The sequence below is a fragment of the Mesoplodon densirostris genome, chromosome 1 (genome assembly GCF_025265405.1).
Source record: "Mesoplodon densirostris isolate mMesDen1 chromosome 1, mMesDen1 primary haplotype, whole genome shotgun sequence".
Classification (NCBI taxonomy): Eukaryota; Metazoa; Chordata; class Mammalia; order Artiodactyla; family Ziphiidae; genus Mesoplodon; species Mesoplodon densirostris.
This window is the reverse complement of record NC_082661.1, coordinates 17,003,890-17,024,794: the sequence shown is the minus strand read 5'-3', so window position 1 is coordinate 17,024,794 and position 20,905 is coordinate 17,003,890. Positions and strand designations below refer to the sequence as shown.

Genomic DNA, 20,905 nt, shown 5'->3' with positions numbered 1-20,905 from the left:
GTTCGACTTACAATTTCAAAAAGGTACAAAGTGAGATCAGGAATCACCATGGAACATCCTCTCTAAACAGCCACGTTACATGGGTCTTGCCTCCTGCGGTATATCGTCCACAGCACAGGCAAGCCCGTCTGTGACATGGAGCACTTCCACCAGCGAAATAGTAATTTGACAAGGCACTGAACGTGACAAGGAATGTCGCTGGACTTTCTCTTTTCCCTTTAATCTCTCACTTGACTGACTTGGTAAATAAAAGCCCATCCAAGCAGGATGCTGAAGGAATCGATGAAGGCTGGAAACTCAGAGACAGCCAAACCAGCTCTGCACAGGTAGAGTTCTGGTTGTTGTTTTAGGTGTGATAAGTTGTGTGATGGGGGAGGCAGCGGGTGTGGGCAAAGACAAAAGGAAGGGTCCTCTTCCGCTTTATCCCAAAGCTGTTACTGAAATGGAACGACGTCATGCCTGCAGGTAGAGTGTGATCTTTAAAAACCATCAGCAACATTTGTGCTTCAGAGTATGCACTTTGCAAACAAGTTACTCAGATAGACTGCTTAAACTTCAGAACACCTTTGTGAGACTGTGATATTGGATCATCCAATCTCTCAGAAGGCACCTGGGGCTTGAGCATGTGGAGCACCATTCTACCATGAAGTTATGCTTCCAAGCCTCTGCTTTAACTTTTTTTGAAAGTTGGTGCCTTGGAGCTTAGAAGGCATTTAACCACATAAAGAAAAAAGGTAATAAATGTTACAGGCAAGCACACAAAGTCTTTTTACTCATAAATTTTGATAAGACTTAGTCAGTCACTGTTTCAAAATACGATTTCTATAAGAAAGTGGGTTCTGAATTTCAATTAGGAAAGCCAGGAACAGACTCTTCCTGGCCGGCAAGTCCCACCAGGGTCTCCCTCCAATCCCTCCAGGCTTGCCCCAAATTAACCCAAAAACAAAACACAAAATCCAGGAAGCCCAAAGCAACAGCCTCCTTTAGCATGGACTCCTAGGGACCTGTTTTTTGAGGGGAGATGGGATCTATGGGGGCTCTGGTGGGAATAGAGCTGAAAGTGTTTCATGTGGGCAGGCAGACTAGATCAAGGGCATCAGAAGTAGTGGGCATCTGGGGGTATCTTCCCTGGTCAGACTTCATAAAGAAGAAACTGCCGAAGAAACAATAGCTACTGTGGCAGGTTTAACTGCTATTTCTTGGGACACATAAAGCATAAGGATTCTGAAAACACATACACACAATTTCCTGCCCTTGGGCCTTTAGTTAGTTATTAAAAGCAAAAAAAAAAAGTGGATGATGTGGAAAGCCATTCTAGTATTTAATATAGTTCCCAAGTAAATGTAACTAGAAGTTGACTATCAGCAAGTTAAGTTTTCTTATTTCAGTGAATCCTAAACTTTCAATAGAACTCTTTTTGCACTGGGTTAAATGGTAGAGATTTTCCTCTCGGGTCTAACATCCTACCCTTTTTTTGGAAGTACAATTAGGGGGCAGACTGGCAAGTCTTCTGACTGGCAAGAAGCATGGCCTTTGGAAAATTTAAAGGCTGAAAATTCCTCAGAAATAGAAAACTACTTAAGTGGATGCTTCTTTTAATTTATTTATTTATTTTTGGCTGTGTTGGGTCTTCGTTTCTGTGCGAGGGCTTTCTCCAGTTGCAGAGAGCGGAGGCCACTCTTCATCGCGGTGCGCGGGCCTCTCACTGTCACGGCCTCTCCCGTTGTGGAGCACAGGCTCCAGACGCGCAGGCTCAGTTGTTGTGGCTCACGGGCTTAGTTGCTCCGCGGCATGTGGGATCTTCCCGGACCAGGGCTCGAACCTGTGTCCCCTGCATTGGCAGGCAGATTCTTAACCACTGCGCCACCAGGGAAGCCCGGATGCTTCTTTTAAAAAATAAGAATCAAGTCTCTTAAATGTAACTTAGGAATTAATGGTGCATCTCTGCAGGGGCAGGGACATCAAGTCTGGTCACACTGTTCTCAGAATCATTAAAACAGCATTAGCATTGGTCAGCCAGAGGCATCCTCCCAAGTTGCTGGTCCTGAAGAACTGTGCATTCATTCTACAGTCATTGATTGAAGCAGACTTTATTAAGAAAAAACAGACTTGGATTTCAGTTTGTTGGAACGGTCTTTTACGACTGCGGGTCACACTGAAGTTAAGAACCGTAAGCCGATACTCTTCCAATAACTCACCCTCTTCTTTTACATATTCCTTTCTCTTGCAAACAAATCTACAAGTTGCCGAACGCAGACTATTAAGAATGTCAGGAAAGCTTCCTCTATTCTATTAATTTTACCTTTATTCCAAGGATCCTGATTTCAGGGGATTCTTTCCAATAGTAAACTCTTTACGGAATGTTGCATTATCTGTGTACTTGAACTGTTAAGAGAAATGGAAAACAACACAATTGTGATGTGAAATATCCATCATACACGTTACCTTCATGAAATTAATGCCATTTCAATATCTTCTTATTGAATGTATTAGTTCTTTATTGTTAAAGCTGGATAATTTGGGCAAGTAAATTCCATAATTTTGTGGAAAATCTGAATTTATTACTGGCTTGTCAAGTTCAATGAGGAATTTTCACATAGGCATGTATAAAAGGCCTTTTATAAAAGGCCAAATTTTGCTATCAATAATTTAAACAAAAATTTAAAATATACGTGCCATTCAATTTGCTTACTATTGTTCACTGACTTTTAATGGTAATCAGTAAAGACAAAAATGGAAAGCAAAAATTCTTAATCTGGTTTAAAAAAGAAAATTCAAGCAATCTGAATCAGGTTTTGCCAAGTCTGGAGAATCAGTCTGTTAGCAAGTGGTGTGTGTAAATAAATAATCAAAGATGCCAGTAAAATACAACTTGGTAAATAGGCATTACTTATTTAATAAGTACAATATATACATAAAATTCTCTTGAAAAGCTTCATTTTATACAGAAACATATTTACAAAATGAACAGTATAATCAAACTAAAGATTATCTGTACAATGCACACATATATATATATGAACTTTGGAAGGTAAACAAGTTTCATCATAGTCAAAATGGACAGCCATATGCATTTTAAAAAAGAATTTCATTCCAGAAGAAAAATACATCTTTAATATACAATTATATTTTTCATTTATTTTCCTGAAAATTCTTTGTTTGGATTATCTTCTCTTGTTCAGCCTTGAAAATTTCAGGTTTCTAGTGCCACCAACTGGTGTTAAAAATTAACAATCTTAGTGTCAAAAAAGAATTGTTTTGTTTTAAAAAGGTTACTGGAAGATAGACCACTGGACTCAGCGTCCATAAGGCAAATTAATGATATGGAATAACATGATTGATAAAAATATTTTCACCACGGTAGCATATATAACATTTACAATATTAATGGTTTCTAGTGCTTTTTTCCTTCTACTGGTAAATCTTGGGTCTAAAATTATATGTAAAAGTCTTTAGAGTATACTGCAAAACAAAGTTTGGAAATATGCATGACAATGTGATTAGATTCATCTTTATAAGCATCAAGTAGACATTAATAATTTACTAAAATGGCAAAAATCAAATACCATTTTATAGTCTTTGGATTTTTTTCCTTCTTCTTAAAGAATAATTAAACATAATTAAAGAATTTTTAAACAATTAAAAAAACTCAACTATTAACTGTGAAAACAACTTAGGAATGTGCAGAACCACCATGAGAACAGCAATCTGCTCTCAGTGTACCTCAGCAAGGAGTCATTTCCCAAAGCTTCACGCCAGAGTGAGACTTCTGGGTCACCTACTTGCACAAGTGAATCAACTGTCTTCCAACAGGGGATGGTTGTGAGCTGCAGAGGCTTAAAGAGCTGCTCCTACTGCCTCGCAGCTGTCTTCACTAGACCATAAGTTCCGTAAGGACAGGAATTGCCCTGTCTGGTCTGTCTACCAGTATAATGATGATACCCTGTATGGTGACTGACAATAAGAGGTTTCTAATAACTGTGTTTATTACATGAATAAATAACATGGTGGTAGCCTGACAAAATTTAATTTCAAGATAATCTGCTTTAAATGGTTATGGATAGAAAGTTTACAAAAAAAACCCACTAAAGTTTAAACTCATTCTTCTGTCCAAAACCCACCATTTTCAATCCTTAAAACTTATCAGGCTAACGTTTGAAGTGGTATGGGAAAAAGGGAGTCACAGCAAGTATTCACTTTAAAATTAAACCTAGTGAAGTGTATACATATATATACACACACACAAAAATCATTTCCTGCTCAAAGAAACCAAAATACTGCTAACAAAAACAGCATTTGATGTGTTCCATTAATAATAAACACATAAAACAAAATTTCTCCAAGATCTCAAGTTTATCCAGACCATGTTCCTTTTCTAGACACCCCATTCTTCTCTCCATATATTCAGTAAGTACAGTAAGGGTAGAAGGCCCTCTAAATGCTTACATCAGAATCTGTTTGTGAATCAGTTTAGAGACAGGGAGCTGATAAATGCACATTTTTGTACACACTTTGCTCAGTCCTGATCCATATACAAAAGGATATAGTAGAAACTAAGGAGCAAAAGGAAAATAAAGCATTTTCTTCAAGTTTTCCACAGTTCCATACATTTATGGGTGGGAAAAGTAATAATAAGTCAAAATATGGTTTATAATTACATTCTTCTAAAATTGTTTAACCATTAAACTTCTCTAAGTGAATGCTGGCACAAATGTTAATATTGGAAGGTTTCATTTTCATATGTAATATTTGTATGCAAAAAAATGTATATAGGGCTTCCCTGGTGGCGCAGTGGTTGAGAGTCTGCCTGCCGATGCAGGGGACACGGGTTCGTGCCCCCATCCGGGAAGATCCCACATGCCGCGGAGCGGCTGGGCCCGTGAGCCATGGCCGCTGAGCCTGCGCGTCCGGAGCCTGTGCTCCGCAACGGGAGAGGCCACAACAGTGAGAGGCCTGCGTACCGCCAAAAAAAAAAAAAAAAAAGTATATATATTTTTAAGGTGTATAGACAGAATACTATGGTTCTGACCACTATTTGGTCTCCATTAATACATTTTGTGTCTTGGGAGGAAAAAAACAAATATTGTAGTGTATGAATCTATATCACATAAGAAGCTGTAAAAATTTAGTTATGTTGACTACTCTAAATAGTATTTGAGAGTATCGATAGTATTGTCAAAAACAACTAGGAAAATAATTCAGATGTGATTGCACTTACCCTCTTATTTCTTTATTTTGATAAATTATTACTGGTAAAAAGAACAAGATACATTATGGTAAGGCTAAAACTTTTATAGCTATTTTAAATATAAAATGTTTCTGAACTTGTATTTCCATTCTGAAGTGAAAAGATTTTGTTTTTGGATGACAACATATAACTCAATATACAGAAAAAATGCTGCATTGAATTATCTAATCCTTAGTAACTGATCTTTTTAAGCAATGTTGATTTAAAAAAAAACTTAAAACACATTAAAGGGAAATTGCCACCATAAGCCCAGCCCAACTGTTAAAGCCACACAATTCTTTAAAGGCTTTTAATCCACCGCAAAGCTTACTTCTCTTAAGGGGAGAAAGAAGTTGGCGAAAATCCAAAATGAAAATGAGGCTTGCTGCAACATCTGTATATGTGCCAAGGTATCTACTACAGAAATTATCTGAATATAATGAAATGTGAAAAACCACACACAAAAATTAAAATAAGTGAGAAATTACAAGAGGTGAGAAAAAAATTCAATGACAGAAATACTGATACTATGACTGTCAACATTTAAGTGTACATCATAAATATTGTAAAAATCCAACAGGATACATAAATTTGGTTCTAAAATTCTTTTGGTTACAGAGATGTAATTATTTTGTATTTTAAATAAATATACCAAACACATCATATCTGGGCACTGTAAGATCACCCCACTATAATATATAATTATACTAACAGTAAAGAATGGTACACAGATAAAATGGTTAATAGTGCCATATGCTGGATTTTCTTGGGAACTGGTTCTTTATAAATATCTTAAATTTATCTTTATACTTGATGTCAGTAAAACTAAAGTACTTCAGTTTCAAAGAATTCATTATTCATTTCTCTGTTCTAATGAGACTAATCCATTTTACATTTTAAAATATAACTGAAGTCCACAGGAATTCTCTAAATAAGCAGATAATTTAAATCATATTTTATGTAACTGGAGATTTAAAAAACTCAACTATTAACTCAATTCAAATCTGAAAAAAATGTACCTAGCACAAATAAGGAAACCTGACAGGGGCATACAATGCCTGATCATTGCTAGTTACCAAGAGCTAGTTTTCCTATTAGCTTCCATTAAAATCAAATGGTTTAAGAACTCACTGGCATCCCTAACACACAAGCAAATGTTGTATTAGAATGTCAAAACAAGTTTTTATTACTTCTTTAGTTTTCTTCATGTTGGAGAAATATCATATTACTGAATGATTAACACCTGTCCTTTCATGCATAATTTTAAAAAGTGAAATCATTTTTGACATTATATATTTTAAAGGGAAGAAATATGGAGAAGGGGTTTTCAAAAGCCCTTGTCATAATGTTCAGCACTTCATATGACTATCAGCAAATTAAATAAGTTGTTCTGATTCAATGACAGGCTGTCACCACATAAAAACAAGTTTCATCAAAGCTTACATTCTTACAGTATACACAGCAATGCACCTGTATTGTAAAAAGGTACTTTTTTATACAGATGAAGCAAAACAAATTTTTTATTGGCTGACACACAAAGCAGGGAAAAGTTTCCAACAATACTGGGCAATGGCACCTGCTCCTTGTGTAGCTTCTGTCTGTTTACTGAGGAAGAACTTTGTGTTAGGTTTTCTTCGTCCTCTGTTCTAGGTCATGCTGGTGTTTAATAAGACGTTCTATTTCTGTTCCAAGTGTTTGCAGATTTTCCTTTAACAATTGGAAAAAGAGGGAAAAGAAAACAGAACTACTAAGTATAATAAGTAAAAAGATTTCAGTTTGAACTATTTTTGCCTAAATTCTGAACTGAAACAGTGACAGTCTTAAATGCCATGTGAGATAAACTAGGCACACGGCTGTTTTCAGTAAAGTAATCCTGTACACTTCAGAGTCAGACACTCTTTCTACTGAAGCTATAGCAAATTTTAGTGCCTAAAAATATTACCGGATTAAAAGAATTATTTTTTAAATCCATTACTAACCATCAAGGCCCAAACAGCACAGATAGAATAGCTGGGTCAGATAACAGCTGCAAAAAATAAAATAAAGCTGGAATACATTAGAAAATAAATGCCTCAATCTTAAAGTCTCAGTAATCAATTATAACTAATTGTAATATATGTCAAAGGCCACCCATTGCAAAGTAAATGACTCAGTAAATGACTCATCTTAGCGTCTATCCAACAGCTAAACTGATTTTTTTGCTATTTCTTTCTTTCCTGCTAATTTTAAAAACTGTACTTTTCAAAAAGAGAAAAACACAAAATTTTATCTATGGAAAAAATGGCTACCCTGCATTACAGAAATAGTCCATCCATGTGTTGGATCGAACTATGAAAGAGGCACCATTTTTGTCATGCTTATTGGTTGGTAAGTGAATGAGAAACACAAATACCTTCAAAGTAATATTTTTCAATAACGTATCCTCCAAAACAGCCTGTAGTTTTCGGTTGATCTCCAAAGAGAGTTCCAATGTTAATCCACTATCAGCTGGATGGGATGTGTATAAAGATGCCATGATGCCACCCCGTCTACTCAAATGGACTTTGTTAAAATCAGATGCCTCTGAAGAAAGTGTGCCTGATTCTTCTCGTAAAACGTAACTCTGAATTATTCTGCAAAATAAAACGACACTATCAGTTATGGCCTTGCAGAATTACAAACACTGTAATTTGCAAGAGTCGACTAATCATAAGCTTAAAGATGATTAGCATAAAATATAATTATCTATTAGTTAATAACAGAACTATATTAGAAAATAAAGGGGTTTTCCTTATTCAGATGGTTTCTTAAACAATCCCATTTTGTTCTAACATGGTATTTAGATTAAAGATACATAAACTTGCTTTTCTATTTTTTTCCTTATTACTTCAAATCAAAATATGTAAGCAATTTATTGTTCCAGTTTCAGTTAATATTTTCTATTTTCCTGTCATTAAACTTAAAACTGTGTTTTACTCTTTTTTGTTTAAAAGTCATGGGCAAATTTTTCTAAGTCTAAAATTATTTCAAAATAAAAAATTTTAAGTCATGGGTAAAGACCCACAATATTACTTCAATGAATATGGTATCTGTGAGAGGAATTTGGCCCAGCACAGGCTCTGGAGCCAGTCAGAGACGGGTTTGGATTTCCAGCTCTCGGTCTGTCAGTTACAGGATGAGTGGTGACTCTGGAACATTTAGTAATTTGACCTGAGCCCCAGTTAATTAACCTGTCAAATTAGACACAGTGGTCCCCAACCTTTCTGGCACCAGGGACCATTTTCGTGGAAGTCAATTCTTCCACGGCCTGAGGTGTGGGGTGGGCTACTTCAGGCAGTAATGAGAGCGATGGGGAGCTTGCATTGCCGGGAGTTGGGGACCCCTGAACTAGAGGACTCATTCTCTCCCTGGGTAGTTTTAAGAAATCAATGAGATACTGTTAAGTTACAGGCACAGTGCCTTATATTTATATTTCTCTACTATATTTAGTAGATGCCCAATAATATCTCACTATGTCCTGCCCAACAGGAATGATAATCCACAACCCTGGTATCTCTTAAAACCACCGTCTTGAAAATAAAAAGCTAAGTAGAGCGCTATCTGTTTTTAGTCCAAAGGTATTTTAGTATCTTAAAAAATTAGTGTCTCCTGAACTCTGTATCACCTTAAAGGAAAGACCTGTGTTTTCTTTCATGTCTGTAGTCCCAAAACCTAGAACGTAAATAAGTGATCAGTAAAAGATTGGGAACTGAATGACTATAGTTTTAAGAACTATTTTTTGGAAGAAAAGCTCTTGATATGATTAATTTTGAACACAATAACTTTACCATGTGAATAATGGTATTTTGAACACAGATTACAGTACCATAATAATACATACTTTGTTTTTTTCCTAATTTCTTCCACCAATTGTTTGATGTGATCCTCCATAAATTCTATCTTTTCATTTTTCCGAGCATGTGCCTTCTGCAGCCTTACTATCCTCTCAATCAGCATGGCCTTGTCTACTTCTGGAAAGTTATCCACAGCTACTGACGACCCAGTATTTTCTGGAGATCGATCTTCTGCACTGCTTCGAGCATTGAGGGACCCTGAAGACAAAAAAATCCACTTATTGTACTTAGTCTGGAGTCAACTCTAATCTCATATATTATTTCTTCTAGTATCATTTTCACATATTCAATTTAACAGAGTTGGGTACAGAGCACAAGTCATACTTGACCTGAGTTCTTGTTTCTGAATACATTGATGATAGAAAAAAGGGTCTAGGGCCTCCCTGGTGGCACAGTGGTTAAGAATCTGCCTGCCAATGCAGGGGACATGGGTTCAATCCCTGGTCCGGGAAGATCCCACATGCCGCAGAGCAACTAAGCCCATGCGCCAAAACTACTGAAGCCCACGCGCCTAGAAACTGTGCTCCGCAACAAGAGAAGCCACCACAATGAGAAGCCCATGCACCACAACAATGAGTAGCCCCTACTCACCGCAACTAGAGAAAGCCTGTGCACAGCAATGAAGACCCAATGCAGCCATAAATAAGGAAGGGAGGGAGGGAGGGAAGGAAGGAGGGAGGGAGAGAGGGAGGGAGGGAGAGAGGGAGGGAGGGTGGAAGGGAGGAAGGAAGGAAGGAAGAAGGGTCTAGTATGTCTTTCAGGAACAGAATGAGTAAGTGCAATAGAGAAATGAGAAACTCCAGAAAAGTCAGAAAAACAAGTCTGAAGTGACACCAAAATTAAACTGAGACAGACACAGATAAAGACAGAAGACAGAATATAGCCAGTGGGTTAAGCTCTGGAGCCAGTCTTCCTAGGTTCAAATCTTACTTCTCCACTTTCTAGCTGTATGACTTTGGACAAGTTAACTCTCTGTATCAAGGTCACTTCATCTCAAAATGTGAATCATAATATGATTTGCCTCGTAGGACTGTTATCCTCATTTAAATTAGTTAACATGTCTGAAGTGCATGAACAGCATATATAGTATGCACTAAGTAAATGTTAGCTATTATTTTTACCAATATCATTTGAGAAGAATTTCTAATCCTTTTTATCCTACAAAGACACATTTTTTTCCCAACCCTATTATGTAGATTTAAGACAAGTAATATATCTTATCCAAAGTCATGCACAAGTAAATGGTAGAGCTGGGATCTAAATACCCAATGTGTAATCTAAAACCCATGTTCTTTCTACTACACAATTTTCCCACTATTGTAACAGTTGATGATGTTTTTTCCCCTAATGTGCAGGCAGTGTATGTAGTGGCATGCAGACTCCAGAGCCTGAGAGTTCTGTTACTGTCGATTTTGGGAAAGTCATGCAACCACTATGAATCTTAAGTTTCCCCATCTGTAAAATGGGAATACAACACTTATTTCACATGGCTGTTCTGTGACTAAATGATACGTTAAAAACATTTAGCATGGTTCCTGGCATTCCAAAAATGGTAAATATGCTGGTATTTTGCCAATTATCATTTTCACAGTGCTACTGATCATAATTTTATAGACTTAATTTTTGTTTTAGACTATAGGTATATTTACCATGAGAAAAGCAAAAAGATTTAAAAATACACACATACACACACATATATATATATATAAAATCTGATATATAATGATGACCCTTTCATTAGCTCTCAGGTGTTAAAAGTAATATAAAATTAAAAGAAAAAGAAAGAACATACTACACCAAATCTCTCTATAGATGGATACAAATCTGAATTTAAAAATTTAAGAGTAAACTGTTGCACAGAATAAAGAAGCAGGTAAGGAAAAGGAGGTAAGGAGACAGATGGTATAGAACCCCATGACAAACTTGAAACCCTGTCTAATGATTAAACTTAAACATTTAACTGGAAATATGTTTTACAACATAATTATGTACAACTACTGCTTTTTATAATTCAAAATTAAAGAAAAGCATATCGATACTTTTTAAACAAAAAATCCTATTTCTTTTCCTTTTTTTTTTTTTTGGCCGTGCTGCAGCTCATGGGATCTTAGTTCCCTGACCAGGGATTGAACCTGCACCCTCGGTAGTGAAAGCACAGAGCCCTAACCACTGGACCACCAGGGAATTCCCGTAAAATGTTATTTCTTTTTATAATCAATCACTAAAAAACAACTGTAAAACCATTAATTTTTCACCTGATGAACTAGAACGACTTCCCATGCTGCTGACTTCTTTATCATAGCTTCCATTCTCAACCTGATCTAACTTTCTTCGTGCTGCAGGAAAAAGAAATGGATTACTTGTGATAACTGTCATGACCACTGGTCCCCACTATCTCTGATTTTAATCGCTAAAATCACTTAGGCCAAAATGGCATAAATAGCAAGAGAAATTTCTTGAATATGTACTTTCAAAAGGAGGGCTGTAGGGTCATTCATATAAAATGACATCTAGAAATGTACAGGTCATATACAAAATATATGGAAACATTATGATAACAACTGATACTGGCATCACTTAGGTACACAGAACCTAACTTTTGGAGTTCTGAAAGATTTCAAAGAGCTCTACAGTACCACAAATTTCTCCCAAATTTCCCTTCAATCACATCTATGAAAACAAACTAAATTCTTACGGCAAATATCTGAATATATTTATATTAAGTAAATGTTAAGTCTCTTTTACCATATTACTATATTTCACCCTATTTTTTTTTTTTTTCCTTCTTTTTGCGGTATGCGGGCCTCTCACTGTTGTGGCCTCTCCCGTTGCGGAGCACAGGCTCCGGATGCGCAGGCCCAGCGGCCATGGCTCACGGGCCCAGCCGCTCCGCGGCATATGGGATCCTCCCAGACCGGGGCACGAACCGGTGTCCCCTGCATCGGCAGGCGGACTCTCAACCACTGCGCCACCAGGGAGGCCCTCACCCTATTTTAATACAAATAAAGCAGTGGGGAATAGTAGAGAATAGGATGTCAGAATACATCTCTTTTCATGTTTGTAACCAATCACATAGCACAGACTCCCAATTTGTATGAATTTTTAAACGTAAGAAATCTGGGTTCCAGTTCTAAATGTTAATTGTTGTGTCCAGGTAATTTATAACCTTTCTCGGTCTCAGTTTCCCCTAAGATCAAGGGTTAGGGTTCAATGATCTCTAAGTGAGAGGTCTACAAGGTGGGGGCAGGTACCCTAGATGCTGCACAAAACAACTCACAGACAAGGGTAGGGAGAAAATATCAGAACTCTATTTATACTTATATTTAATCTAATCTTTTTAAATTTGTATTTTTCATGTTTTTCTAATGTACATAAACTAGAGTAATACATGTTTAAAATTTACAAATAACTAGATACAAATTGGAGAACAAATACTTAAATAGTTTTTTATTGACAGCAGTATGTGATCAACAAAGTCTAGACACTACTGCCTTGGTAAGGTACTTTCTCAATTCTTACATTTTGTGGTTCTGTGAATAAATGTCTTTTAACATAGAACATGCTATAAACTATTCATGGAACTACAAGAAGGTCAGCCATGTTGTTTATTAACATTAATACATTAAAAAGAACAAACAGCTCTAATCAATGTGGGAGAAACTGGTGTAAAATATGTTTTTTCTATAAATCCTTAACAATGAAAAGAAACAAAAACATTCAAGGTCTAAGTGTAGAAGAATTTTATACCTTGCTGAAGTTGTTTGGTAAGATCCTTGACACTAGAGGCATGTTTACGTCTGTGAGTTACTAATTCATCTTTTAATTCTTCGACCTGGGTACTCAATGCTTTAACTTCAGTTTGTCTACAAGTGAGTTCAGCTTGCAGAGTCTGGACTTCCTCTTTTCGCAGTTCTTCTTCTTTTAACAATCTACTTTCCTAAATATTAAATAAGATAAAAAATACCAACTTTAATATCTGTTTCAATTACTGCTCACAGTTTAAAACCTTAAAAATACAAGGTCTTTCATAGTAAATTCTTCTGTCATCACTCATTATCAGGTTTTGTTTACTGAGCTCAAATTCTTTATATAGTAACGCAGGGGGATATATTAATGCATATGGCATTCTATACATGTAAAACAACATGTGATACAGGTCTCTGTATTTTTTTTTTCAGGTCTCTATTTCTGGTTTAAAGTCTCAAATTATTTTTATGAGTAACCTGAAGATACTCTCACTACCTGGAAATATTAAACCATTTTTAAGCTATAAAAATATAGAAATTTAAAGTCCTTTTAAGAAATATATAATAAATCCAGTTAGGAATGACAAAAACCCTGGTTTTCTTACTTTCAAAAGTGAAATATTTCTTCCTAATGATGTTAGGGAAAAATTTTTATTATAAACTACATAAGTTCAAAGGAAAAATTGACATTTCTCATAGCATTTGAAATGATCAGAAAGTCAGTGCCAAAAAAAAAAAAAGTTTAATCAACTACCATTAAGTTTATGCTTTTAGGGAAATTTAATTTGTGCTACTTGCTATGTTGCTTTAAAAGTTAAATGTACACTTATACTTACCAAATTAATATTTGTCTGTTTCATGTGTTCACACTGGCTTTGTAACTGACTTTCACTACAAGAAAGTTTATCAAACTGTGACTGCAAAGAATTGGATTCAGATTGAAGTTGTGCATTCTTACTAGTGAGCTTTTCTGTAAACAGTAGTAGCTCAGATTCTCTTTTCCTACTGCCTTCGATGTCTTTTTGTAGGTCATTAATCAAAGAATTAAGACTTTCCACTTCTTCCTTCAAATTTTCAATTTCTTGTTTACCTCTAAAAAACAAAGTTTATATTTAAGAAAAAAATTAAACTATTAAAAGACATTAATGGTTTGAGAATTTTCATCAAATGACATTCTTTATGAAGGTACTTTTATTCATTCATCCAAATATTTATTTGGATTACTATGAATGCCTAATATATGCTAGGAACTAAGAGCTGGGAATATACATAAGCAAGACTGACATGGCCCCTGCTTTCAAAGAGCTTTCAGTCAAGTAGTGTGAAAAAACATTTTTGATCATGAAAGCACAGAGTGGGTCACCTAATCTAGTGTAAGTGATGAGTAAACTAATATTTAAAGGGTTAGCAAACTTTTCCTATAAAAGGCCCACACAGTAAACAATGTAGGCTTCTGGAGCGTATGGCCTTTGTTACAACTGTTTAACTCTGCCACTGTAGTGTGAAAGCAGCCACACATAATACATAAAGGAATGAGAGTGGCTGTGTTCCCCAAAAAAAGTTTATTGACAAAAAGAGGCAGTGAGCTGGATTTGGCTTCTGGGCCATAGTTTGCTAATTCCTGAGCTAAAGGGAAAGTAACAGTGAGTGGGAAAACAAAGTATGTTCCAGGTAGAGGAAACAGTATGTGCAAAGCTGGGAAGGGAACAAGAGAATGACTTCTTGTTGGTACTAACAAACAGACGTTCAATACTGATGAGGATAAGGACAGTACTATATCCTAGCACTTAACACAGGGCTCGGCACCTAGGAGAAAATTAATTAACATTTGTTAACCGACTATTGCTGAAATACAGAATAAAGAAGAAGGCACAGAGGGAGAAGCAAGGTTACTAACGACCTTCCAAGCCATGTTAAGCCATCTGAACTCACTAGGCAATCCTTGAGGCAATGGGAAATCATTGGGAGGTTTGAGATTTCCTTTGTCAAAAAGATTATGCTGACCACAGTGTAGGAAACAGACTAAAAGGGAAGTAAGCAAAAAAACAAAACAAAACAGTTTAGAAGCCGTGGCAGTTTGCCAGGTGAGAGCTGATAATGGCTTGGACAATGGTAGCAGCAGTGGGGATGTAAACAGTAAATGGCCTTGAAAGATATTGAAGAGTTAGCATCAACAATATTTTGTGACTGGTTACATGTGTGAGGGAAAGGAAAGAAGAGCCAAGGGTAACCCCCAGGTTCCTGGATTGGAAAATCATGTGGATGTCACACTCATCATTCATCTCAGGAACATCAGAGAAGCATATTTGTGGACAAGATATATGAATCAGTATTGTACATATTATAAGTTTGAGGTGTCTTTGATACTTGTGTATCTGGAGCTCAGCAAAAAGGGTTGATGATAATTAATTTGAAGGTCCTGCAGCACACTACTGGAAGAGTTAGGATCACCCAGGATTATAATAAAATAAGAACAAAAAACAGCTTTATGACATAAAGAGAAGGCTGCCAAGGAGACAGAAAAGACTGGCCAGAAAGTGGGGAGGAACACCAGGAAAGTACAAGGAAATGAAGCCAAAAGAACGGAGCATGTCAAGAAAGGTAATGGGCTTAGTGTGTCTGTACTGAAAATTCAAGCAAGGGTTAATCTGGGAAGTATCTACTATATTTAAGGATGCATTAGCAGTTTGTAATGGAATGCTGGGGAATTAGAATAAATGGAGAGGAACAGAAGAACAAAGCATGTGAAGAAATGGGAGAACAAGCACAGATGATTCTATAAAGACAGTTATGGTTGTGGAGAAAGGAGATCACAGGAGTTTTGATGTTTTTAAGATATAATATTTAAATGTAGAAAGAAGAAAAGTCAGTAAAAAAAAAAAAAGGGAGGTAAGAGATAAAGGATAAAAAAGGAATAATCAAGAAAGACCCTGAGAAGGCAGAAGAGCATGGGATCCACAGTAGGAGTAGGGACCACAATTTGATTCAGAAAGAATAGGAACATTTCTTCCATAATAACAGAAGGAAAAGAAAAATGACTGCAGATGCAGGCAAGTTCATAGGACTGATAGCAAGAGGTTGAGAGAACTGTCACCTGACAGCTCTCTTTTTTTCTGTGAAGTAAGAGGTAATCGCCTGACAAGAGTAAAGAGCAAGGTGAGAGGGAAGATCAGAAGTGTGAAGAAAGCAGCAAGGTTTGGAATAATGCTAAGAGGATGGGGAGAAGGCTCTGACTAAGGACATATGGTAGGACTGGAGGTGCATTAGTATTCCCAGTTGAAGTTGCTAACCATGAATTTATAGCAGCATCAATCTGGATGATCTTGAGGATTTCTTCAGCAACACTCAGCAGCCTGGGTGCTGGTAGGGTATAAAAAAGAAAGTATCTGGATCCAGCCTGAATCCAGGCTCTCTCAGGTAATGTCGTAAGTAGAATTTAGCTAAATGGTTTTATAAGAAGCCAAGGAAAAGGACTTCCCTGGTGGCACAGTGGTTAAGAATCTGCCTGCCAATGCAGGGGACACAGGTTCAAGCCCTGCTCTAGGAAGATCCCACATGCCACGGAGCAACTAAGCCCGTGCACCACAACTACTGAGCTTGCACTCTAGAGCCCATGAGCCACAACCACTGAGTCCCTGCACCACAACTACTGAAGTCCACATGCCTAGAGCCTGTGCTCTGCAACGAGAAGCCACCACAATGAGAAGCATGCGCACCGCAACAAAGAGTAGCTCCCGCTCACCGCAACTAGAGAAAGCCCGTGCGTAGCAACAAAGACCCAAAGCAGCACCCCAAAAATAAATAAAATAAATTTATATAAAAAAAAAAGAAGTCAAAGAATAATGTTACCTCCTGACCTTGAGCTACATACATGCAAAGATATAGACATAGATACATATCTACCTTTTAGAAGAAAAACTACTGTGTATAAGTAATAGAATTTGAAAGCTAAGGAACGGATAAAAAACTACAATCCATTCTGTCTTTGCTTTTTTTTTTTTCTTCTGTGGTACGCGGGCCTCTCACTGTTGTGGCCTCTCCCATTGCAGAGCACAGGCTCCGGATGTGCAGGGTCTGGACACGCAGGCTCAGTGGCCATGGCTCACGGGCCCAGCCGCTCCACAGCATGTGGGATCTTCCCGGACTGGGGCATGAACCCGTGCCATTCTGTCTTATAAATAACTACTGCCAAAAAAAAAAAAAAACTACTGCCAATGTTTAGGGAATATAAACTTTGATTTTTAGAAGCCGTGATGGGAACTACAAAGATAACCCAAAATAAGTTCAAATGAAGACAGGATTTAAAAATTTTTTTTATCTAGTAAAATATAAAATTACTCTTATTTAGTGCAACAATTGCACTTAAAAGCAGAAACGAGATAGAATCAAAAAGCCTGTTGATTAGCATAAACAGAAGTTGCTCATTTTATACCTTTGATGCTGCTCCTGTATCTGACCTGCAATTTTCACTTTGTCCAATAAATTCTGAATTTCAGCTTTTTGGCGATTAATAATTTCTTTATATTTTGATAATTCATCTTCTGTTCTCAATCGTTCATCTTCTAGACATTTTACCTATCAAATAATCATAATCAAGTTAAACTACAAACAGTATTTTCTTGTTCTTTATTAGCTATTTCAGACAATGGTTATATATTAATAATCTAAGCTAAATTCTGAAGCAATATTAATTAACATGAAGAAAATATAATAGGAAGTTAACAGTCTTGGGTTTCAGTCTCAGATTTCTCATGATTTAGTCATGGGATTTTTAACATGCCACTTCATTCTGGCTGAATCTCCATTTTCTCATCTGAAAAGAGGATGTACCTTCCCTATCTGCCTCAAAGTACTGGCATGACGAACAAATAGAAAGGTACATGAAAGACACTTTAAAAATTATTAAGTGATCGCAAATTCAAGGTGGTTACCTAAAAGCCTATTTCTAAATAAATGAAAGATATATAATGATAACGTATTTCACACTTACATTAAAAGGGCAAATATTCTTACAATGAGAACCATAACACTGGAAAAGATTTAAGAGGTTGTTAGAAATTAAAACTGTATACAAGGGACTTCCTTGGTGGTCCAGTGGTTAAGAATCTGCCTTCCAATGCAGGGGATGTGGGTTCGATCCCTGGTCGGGAAACTAAGATCCCCCATGCTGCAGGGCAACTAAGCCCGTACACCGCAACTACTTAGCCTGCGTGCCCACGTGAGAGCCCGCAACTAAGAGAGCCCGCATGCTGCAACTACTAAGCCCATGTGCCACAACTAGAGAGAAGCCTGCACGCTGCAATGAAGAGCCCACATGCCACAACGAAAGATCCCGCATGATGCAACGAAGACCCTGTGTGCCGCAACTAAGACCCAACGCAGTCAAATAAATAAATAAATAAATGAGCAAGCAAGCAAGCAAACATTTTTTAAAGAAACTGTATACAAGACTATTAAATATATCTAGGAGAAATGTAAAGGTTTTCTATTATTTTCTTTCTTTTCTTTTTTCGTTAATTAATTAATTAATTAATTTATTTATTTATTTTTGGCTGCATCAGGTCTTCATTGCTGCGTGCAGGCTTTCTCTACTTTCTCTAGTTGCAGTAAGTGGGGTTACTCTTCGTTGCGGTACGCAGGCTTCTCATTGTGGTGGCTTCTCTTTGTTGCAGAGCACAGGCTCTAGGCACACAGGCTCAGTAGTTGTGGCTCATGGGCTCTAGAGCACAGGCTCAGCAGTTGTGGCGCACGGGCTTAGTTGCTCCGTGGCATGTGGGATCTTCCCAGTCCAGGGCTCGAATCTGCGTCCCCTGCATTGGCAGGCGGATTCTTAACCGCTGCGCCACCAGGGCAGTCCCTTTCTATTATTTTCTGACACAGCTCTAAAGCCCATGTAAGAGAGGACCAAGGATAACTTATAGATAAAGCAAATGTGCTGTGAAACAGGAACGTTTGGAAAACACTTTAAAGGGACTGAAATGGAAGACACTTTTATTTCTCTAAGAGTCAATTTTGTTGCTAGGGAATTGACATGCTACTATTTGATTCTGGAATATTTCTATATAAATATCCTTTCCCCAAGATTTAAAAATCAGAATGAGTACAAAATTAAAGATATTTACCCTTCCTCTGGAGTCATGATTAAAGACTGAATTACCTTTGTTCTCAGTGTTCGTAGCTCATCCATGCCCTCCTTAAATGTCCTCTTCAAATCTTCTAGTTCCTTTATTTTGGCATGATGCATCTTTAAGAAAGTTTAAAAGAAACCACAAATCATTATATGCTAAACCAGATCTAAAATTTATTACCTGCTCCTTCCAGAAGGCCTTAAAAGTAGCTGGCAATAAGTACTTGTTGTTTCTCTCCTCTATATTATACCATCCAAGGTATACAAAGAACAAAGCTACTCACTTCTAGCTGGTCAGATTTTTCTTGCATTTGTTTTTCAAGTTCTCCTTTTGTCACTCTAAGCTTGGCATCAAGCTCATTTGATTTAATTTCTTCTGATTCCTAATGGGAAAGAAATGACAAAAGTATGACAATTTTTAAAGTTTTATGCTTTGAAATGTGAAGAAGGCTTTTGCAATTAAGTTTCCTCATCATGAAATACATAGCTCATGTATGTAAAATTGATGACTGTATTCAAAGATTTTAAATACATCAATTTTGCACCAACTAGAAGAGCATACTTAACATATATAACATAATAGAGTGGGCTTTTTTTTTTAAGTTATACATTTTCTTGTACTCTTCATTCTTCTAATGTTTTCTAGTGTTTTTATTTGGTTAAAAACTTCTCTAGTAAGATCTCTATTTAAGCTGCAAGTACTTTAACATAGGAAATGGCCTGTATTTAATTTAGCTGCCCTACCAAATCTATTCCACACTTCGAATATTGTAGATACAAAAATTTATGAAACAAGAGTACTGATATCTGGCATAATTTGTTACTAATTTATTCAAAAATTTAAGTATACCTGATATGTTTTTATCATATCCTGACAATTTTTCCGAATTTGATCTGCTTCTTCCTTTGCTTGAGTTAACTTTGTTGTTGTCTCTTTGAGTTTATCTTTGGTTTCCTGCATTGACAAAAAGACAATGTGAGATGATAGAAAATATATATTGGTCTCTGTCCCCAGTTCCTGGCACAGAGCTCCTAAAACCCTTGTAATTTTTTAAGTGATAAAACCATTAGGAGCATCTCTTGTTCTAATACTGGTCTTGAACCTCTGTTCCTGTCACAGAGCTCCTGGAATCCTCATAATTTCCCAATTGATAGGAGTGTCTTTTGTTCTAATGAGGTGACTCTGACTGGACTTCTGGATGACAGCTGGTCCCCAGAAAGAGCAAGCCATGGTTAGAAGCTTGGAATTTTCAACCCTGTCCCCCATTCCCCCGAGAAGGCAGAAGGGTAAAAATGGAGTTAATGATCAATCTCAAGCCTACGTGATGCTGCCTCCACAAAAAACCAAAAGTATGAGGCTTGGGGAGCTTCCAGATGGTGCACACATCCAATATCGGGAAGGTGACACACCCTAACTCCAGCGGGACAGAAGCTCCTGCACTTGGGACCTTCCCAGACCTCACCTTATGTATCTCTTTATCTGACTGTTCATCTGACCCTTTATAATGTCCTTCAATAAACTGGTAAGGTACGTAACTGTACTCATTCCCCAAGTTCTGTGTGGTACTGTAGCAAATTTTTGAACCCAAGGTGGGGGGGTTGTTAGAACCTCTAATCTATAGCCAGTTGATCAGAAGAACAGGTGATAACCTGTGCTTGGGACTGGTGCCTGAAGTGGGAGGTGGGGGAGGTCTTGTGGGACTGAGCCTTTAACCTGTGGGATCTGACACTATCTCTGGATCGATAGTGTCAAAACTGAGTTAAGTTGTAGGCCACTCAGCTGGTATCACAGAGAATTGCTTGTTGTGGGGAAAAGCCTTCACACATTGGTAACCAGAAGCGACAGAAGTGAAGTGTTCTGTGTAAAAGTAAAAGAGACACAAAGGGAAGAAACCCACAGTAGGGAGAACTGGATTTTTCCCTTCACTGAAGG

The 20,905-nt window shown here is 37.1% G+C and overlaps 1 protein-coding gene across 1 annotated transcript in view; it reads right to left on the bottom strand.

Moving 5' to 3' along the window:
- Positions 1-3,008: 3,008 nt before the first annotated feature.
- CCDC186 (coiled-coil domain containing 186) overlaps positions 3,009-20,905 on the bottom strand; it is a 47,865-nt gene continuing 29,968 nt past the window's right edge. Inside the window, exons 7-16 of the mRNA XM_060099220.1 lie at positions 19,823-19,927; positions 19,257-19,355; positions 19,003-19,089; positions 17,278-17,420; positions 13,682-13,937; positions 12,847-13,036; positions 11,355-11,435; positions 9,087-9,297; positions 7,620-7,839; positions 3,009-6,934 (exon numbers count right to left, since the gene is read on the bottom strand). Of these exons, the coding sequence (XP_059955203.1) occupies positions 6,851-6,934; positions 7,620-7,839; positions 9,087-9,297; positions 11,355-11,435; positions 12,847-13,036; positions 13,682-13,937; positions 17,278-17,420; positions 19,003-19,089; positions 19,257-19,355; positions 19,823-19,927 (1,476 nt within the window). The 3' untranslated portion in view covers positions 3,009-6,850. The remainder of the gene's footprint in view (positions 6,935-7,619; positions 7,840-9,086; positions 9,298-11,354; positions 11,436-12,846; positions 13,037-13,681; positions 13,938-17,277; positions 17,421-19,002; positions 19,090-19,256; positions 19,356-19,822; positions 19,928-20,905) is intronic.